At 40.8% G+C, this 6085-nt stretch overlaps 1 protein-coding gene across 1 annotated transcript; it reads right to left on the bottom strand.

Annotated features, from left to right (window-relative positions):
• Positions 1-996: 996 nt before the first annotated feature.
• IZUMO1R (IZUMO1 receptor, JUNO) lies at positions 997-4686 on the bottom strand. Its single transcript, XM_074213866.1, has 4 exons — positions 4615-4686; positions 3055-3243; positions 1412-1547; positions 997-1262 (listed from the first exon to the last, which is right to left on the bottom strand). The coding sequence occupies exons 1-4, from the start codon at positions 4684-4686 to the stop codon at positions 997-999; spliced, it is 663 nt and encodes a 220-aa protein (XP_074069967.1).
• Between the last annotated feature and the right edge of the window lie 1399 nt (positions 4687-6085).

Raw genomic sequence — 6085 nt, 5'->3', positions numbered from 1 at the left:
GAGCAGAGCATCGTAGAGACAGCTTTTGTGCCTTTAAACTTGGGCAAAATCGAAGCCATTATGCAATATGGAGAAACTCTTGGCAGACCCAGAAAGGTTTTAAATCAGCAGGAAGGATGGGGGAGGAAGTAACTACGAAATGTGTCTGGGAAATTTTTGACCTTTTTTTTTCATTTTTCTTCTTATTGGTGAAATCCTAACAACCCTGATTCATTCTCCTGAAATGAACATCATCCACATAGGAACCAAAACAGACGCCCTACTGTAGACAGTGAGAGGAGTCACAGGGCTCAGCAACAACTGTGCCTTCATTTCCCTGTTTTCCTGAATAATGAAGGACAGGGAAAACTAGATAATTGGCTTTCACAGACAAACTCTACCTAATATAGGCAATGGCTTTCACTTTTGTATCTACTGAACTTTCTAACAACTGCAAACAATTTGCTACTTGATATGAGATTACTTTTCATAGAATGGGAATACAAACAGATAAATATCTAAAGAATTAACTGGCCCTTTCCCAAGTTGTTTTGCCTGCATGCAATCAGACCAAAAATTCACTTAGAACAAGAAAATTATTCCTTTATAAAGGTGACTATCAAAGTGAGGAAATTTTGACCTGGTTGACCCTGATTTTGCTGTGGAAAAAAATGAAAATAGTCAGAACCCTGGACCTGTGATCCTTCTTCTTAGGTGCCAGACCTAGCTATCCAGTCGGGGTCCCTCTCAAGGGAGCAGAGTTGATCCAAGGAAGTCACTTTTGTTATAAGGTAGCCCCCAAACCAGAAGATCAAATAAAGCCAAACTCTGAAAGAGTCTTTTCTAAAAACTAATCACCCCACAGACATGCATAAAAAGGAGGCAAAGGAACAACTTCTTCCCAGCTTAAGGAGCCCCAGAGAGAGAGAGGAAATTCCCAGGTCCATTTGTCTAAGAGCCATGAAGAGAGAACTAGCAGGCAATAGAGAAGAGTTTGTGTTTAAGTGTTAGGTCCTCTTAGAGAACAAACAATAGGAGGGGAGTTAAGAACACAATGTCAGGGAACTGCTGGGAAATGGCGTGGCTTGCATAGAGGCGAGCTACTTCCACATTGGGGTTGCCCTGGGAGGGGTCAAACCACTTCTGAAGGCAGCGCCCACTGCCCCGGTGCAACTTGGTAGCCTTGTAAGAGTTGCTCCAGATCTTCTCACAGAGGTCAGCTGGAGATGGGAAATAATGAGAGAAAGGCTGACAGAGGGCCAGGTCAGGACAGTAGTTCTTACCTGAGGTAGGGAAGGAAGCACAGTTATTGGTCGGAGCTAAGTATTATCCTACCCTACTTCCTGCTGGGAATGGTTTTTAGGCCAGTTAGCTGGGGCAACCTTAGGCCCAGCCTTGTTGCAACTCACTTTTGTCCTGCTTATCTTCTTACCTGCTTTCCAGACCCAACCTTTGTGCCAGTCAGACTTGCAGGTGAAAGAGGTACGGCAGTCTTGCCACCATTCTTTACAGTCTTCCCAGCAAAGAGGCACATTCAGGATGCGCTCTTTCCCCCAACTTGAGTTCACCTGGGATTTGCAGAGGGTAGTATGGGAAGAGGAAAGAAAAGTAGGCTCAATAAATTCCTTTAGCTTGTTGTTGTCCTAAGCCCCCTCTCATCCCCAATTCGAATCTCTATAGCAGGAAACATGCCTGTTCTACATATGTGAGGAACTCTGCCTAGATCCTTCTTGGCTCTTCCTAAAAAAACCTCTGGGAACACTAGTGAAAAGTACTCACCATGCCTCAGTTGCTTTCTCCCTCCACTTCTGCAGCCCTGCCAATTTCTTTCCAAAACCAGCATTTTGAGGAAGGTAGAGGAGGTTGTAGGAGTGGGTTGAGGTAGAGTAGGCTTTTCTTCTCTTCTCTCCCTCCTCCTTCCCATTTCCCTCCTGCCTCTCTTCTCCCTCCCTCCCTCCTCTCTCCTCCCTCCAGTTTCCATTGCATCCTACTTAAAGGTCTTTCTTTTTGTTCAGATTTGCATCCCTAGCACTTAATAATGTCCAGCACAAAGTAAACACTTAATAAATGCTTGTTGACTTAACAAAGTTATCCCTTTCAAGATCTCATTGAATGATGACTTTGGCCAAATCACCTCCCTTCTCCAAGTTTCATTTGCTTCATTTATAAACTAAAGGGGTTGGACTAGATGACTAAGGGCCTTTCCAGCTCTAATTTAGTAGTTTGATACTATACTTTTCCTGCTAGACAGTAAGCACCTGGAGGCCAGGGGCTGTTACTGTATTTTCCCCACTTATAAGATACATCTTTTTCGGAAAAATTGGGGGTCTAAAAACTGGGAGCAGGTTATACAGTGGTTGTAGATTTTTTTTACTTGCATTTCCCTCTTTTTTATGTTTATTGACTTTGTGTTCATTGTTTCACATTTGTTCCTGGAATATTAGGTAACATTTTACCACATTCTGCCCAGAAATAGCACAGAAAAGATTTTCAGACAGTACTGAATTCAAGTTCAAAGTGATCCAGTTTGCAAAAGTGAATAGAAATCGTGCTGCTGAATGTCAGTTTGGTCCTCCTCCAACTGAGAAAACAATCTGAGACTGGCTACAGGAAGAAGAACCCTCCTGAAAAAGCCTGGGCAGAAAAAGGCCTTGAGAGGCAAGTCAGCTAAATGGCCTGATGTAGAGAGGGAATTGAAGAGATGGATTGAAGAGCAAAGGACCAATGGAATTTCTGTGTCCACGAAGATGGTTCAGCATGAGGCCAGAAGAACTGATGATGAAAAAGAGTGACTTATTTCAAAGAACACAACTGGTGTTTCAGGTTCATTGAAGGGAATGGACTAAGCATGCATCCAGACTTGCCCAAAAGATACCTGAAAGCTATGAGCAGAAGGTCCTTGAATTTTATGATGAATAAAACTTGAATTCAATTAACTCTATGTAATACATTTTCTTTTCTGAATTTTGGGTCCCCAAATTAAGGTGTACCTTATACATGGGGAAATATGGTAATCATCTTAGCATCCTTCCCAGGTCATAGCACCATGATGCTTCCTCTTCTAATACCACCTACCTCCTGGATCCAGGGCCCCAGGTTTGGAGAACACTCATAAAAGCAGGAATCTTGAATAAAATGCTTCCTACAGCTGGGGGTCATCACAGTACAATGCCCAAAGTTGAAGTTGTATAGAGAAGACATATCCAGATGAGTTTCCATGGTTGTGTTGAGAGTACAGCAGGCATTATCCTGCCAGAGGCTACACTGTGGGGCAGAAGAACCAGAAGGTTTTCTTTTCCTTCTCTTTCTTTCTTTTTAGGGAGCTAGAGTGGGTAGAGTATGGAAGGAGGACATTTGAAAGAACAGGTCTTGGGAATTCTGGATGGCTCAATCTGCTCTGATTCAAATAAGGTACATGATATCCTAACTTCTCCATCTCTCCTACATATGGGGGGGGGGGTGTGGGTGGGTGGAAGCAAATAAATGGAGTGGGGGAAAATTACATTAAAATTATGATAGACCTGGTACTACTTGAGTTTCTTCTACTTTGAATGGCTATCACTGGTATTCTATTACTAGGGACCTAAGGATGGATAGCATAAGAGAGAAATAGCAGCACACCTATCCAGAATTCCAATCTCAAAGCTGGGGTATGTGGAGTGAAGGGAATGAAGCAGGGAAAGGAGGGAGATAAAAATGAGCCCTAGCCAAAATCTAGCTATCCAACAGTGGCTCTGGGGGCATATAAAAACTAGTAGAGAAAAGTACTTCAAGATAGAATCTACTTTATGCTCCCTAGCCTCTATAACATTCACACCAGGAAACTAGATGGCACAGTCCATAGGGCAGTGGGTTTGAAGATAGAAGATTCCTCCTTCCTCAGTTCAAATCCAGCCTTGACACTTGCTAGCTGGGTGATCCTGGACCTTAACCTTGTTTGCTTCAGTTTCCTCAGTTTCCTCATTTGTAAAATGACCTGGAAAAGGCAAACCATGCCAGTATCTTTGCCAAGAAAACCCCCAAAATGGGGTCATAGGGACTCAGATATGACTGAAATGCTTGAAGTAAAACAACAGAACATTACTAGAATTTTGGATTATGTTGATCTGGGATATTTGGTATTAATCATATATGTGTGTATATATGCCCAAATTGCACCTAACAATGCTCAGAAGGCTTGCTAGAGAGGAATAAATGTTCAGTAGATTGGTAGTCTTATTTTCCAAAAGTAGACTAAATACTAGCAAAAAGAGTATGGTTAAAGGACCATAGATTTAGAACGTGAAGGGAATTTTGAGACTGAATCCCTCATTTTACGAGGAGAAAAACAGAGGAACAAAGAAGATTTGCCCAAGGTCACACAGCTAGTAAGTGTTCAGGACAGGATTTGAACTCAAATCTTCCTGACTCCAATTTATCCTCTATGCCATTTAGCTACCTCAGAATTTGGAGTCCCAGGTCTCAGACCAGTTCTGATCATAAGCTTGTTATATGGCCTTAGACCATATAAGTACCTTGGACAAGGTATTTCCCAATTTTTAGACTTCAGTTTCTTCATCTGTAACTTCAGAAGATGAAATCTTTTATTTGTGATTTTTGTGAATGCATTCTAGGTGCAGAGCCAAGATTCTATACCTGTTCATGGAGTTTATTTTCAGGACTTGGTTTCTTCTTGTGGTATTTAGCATCCATGCAAATGTTGAGCATCTCCCTTTCAGCCTGGACTGCAGATACAGCCACCAGTCCTAACCACCACCATTCCATGACTTTGCTGTCGAAAAGGTAGAAAATATGCTTTTGAGATGGGAGACTGATGGAATGGCCCTTTCCCTCATCCATTTAGGTTTGGCAAAGTATCTTAGAGGGAAGAGGAGGGGAGGACCTTGGTTCTTGCATGTAACTATAAAATATAGGATGGTACTATAAGTGCTCTGTATAGTAAGCTATACTGACCCTGATGCAGGCTCCCAAACTTCTAAATAGGGGGCTTCTCTAGGCTTAAGGATTTTTTTGACTCTCTATAGAATAGGCTGCATTGTCAGAATTCGTGTTTGGGGCTTATATTCTTAGCTTCCATCATAACCAACTTGAGCTAGGGATCTTTGAGGGATAATCAATAACTTTCTGGTCTAAAGTTTTCTTGCATTGTAGACCAGGACAGTTTGATAATAGAGCAGTGACAGTCATGAGGAAAATGGAAATTCTATCAATACAGCCTTTGGCTTTTTACAGAGCTTTGTTCCCATTAAAGCAGCAAAACCCTATCTTAGAGAACAGGTTTCCTCCCTTTATTAAAGCCCCTATGTGTGTATAAAATTTTTTATAATATAACCAAATATTTTGTTTTTTTCCAGTTATATGTAAAAAGAATTTTTAACATTCATTTTAAAAAAATAGTTCCAAATTTTCTCCTACCCACCCTTCAATAAGAAGGTAAGCAATTTGCTATGCATTAAAGACATACAGTCATGTAAAACATATTGCCATATTAGCTTTGTTGTGAAAAAAATATATAAACCAAAAAAAAAAAGAAAAATAAAGTTTCTTTTTAAAAGTATGCATTTTCCTCTTCTATTGATTTTCCTCCCCAATAGCAGGAGAATCTCTTTATGCTTTCTACAATTCCTTATCCCTTCCCCTAAATTTTATTTCTAGCTCTTATATTTTCACTAAATACTCCCTCTTATCTCTTTCCCTACTTTGGTCATTCCTAACAAGAAATTCTCCAGACTCCCAGAACATGCTTGGAAGGGTGTAAATGTGTGTTTGGAGATGAAAATTAGTCACTCTCATTATCAAAGATGGGGTCAAGTTCAGAAAAAAGTACACACACAGGTGTTCCTCAGCATTTTCTGGTGACTTAGGAAAGCATTCCTGATTACTCACCTAAACATGGTCATTTAATTAAGATGGGAAGGCTGCCTCAATATGAAAGGTCAATTTTCATGGGAATGTGGAGTCCATTTGTTCATTCTGCAATACTTACTGCCACCCAACACTCTGGTGGGAATACAAAGAAAAAGAAGAATGGTTCTTTTCCAAAAAAAAAAAAAAAAAAAAAAACAGCTTTCACTTTTCTCCTCCACTTCCTCATTATACCTATGCC

This window comes from Macrotis lagotis, chromosome 1 (genome assembly GCF_037893015.1).
Source record: "Macrotis lagotis isolate mMagLag1 chromosome 1, bilby.v1.9.chrom.fasta, whole genome shotgun sequence".
NCBI lineage: Eukaryota > Metazoa > Chordata > Mammalia > Peramelemorphia > Peramelidae > Macrotis > Macrotis lagotis.
The sequence above is the reverse complement of the archived record's forward strand: the minus strand, read 5'-3'. Positions and strand labels throughout refer to the sequence as shown.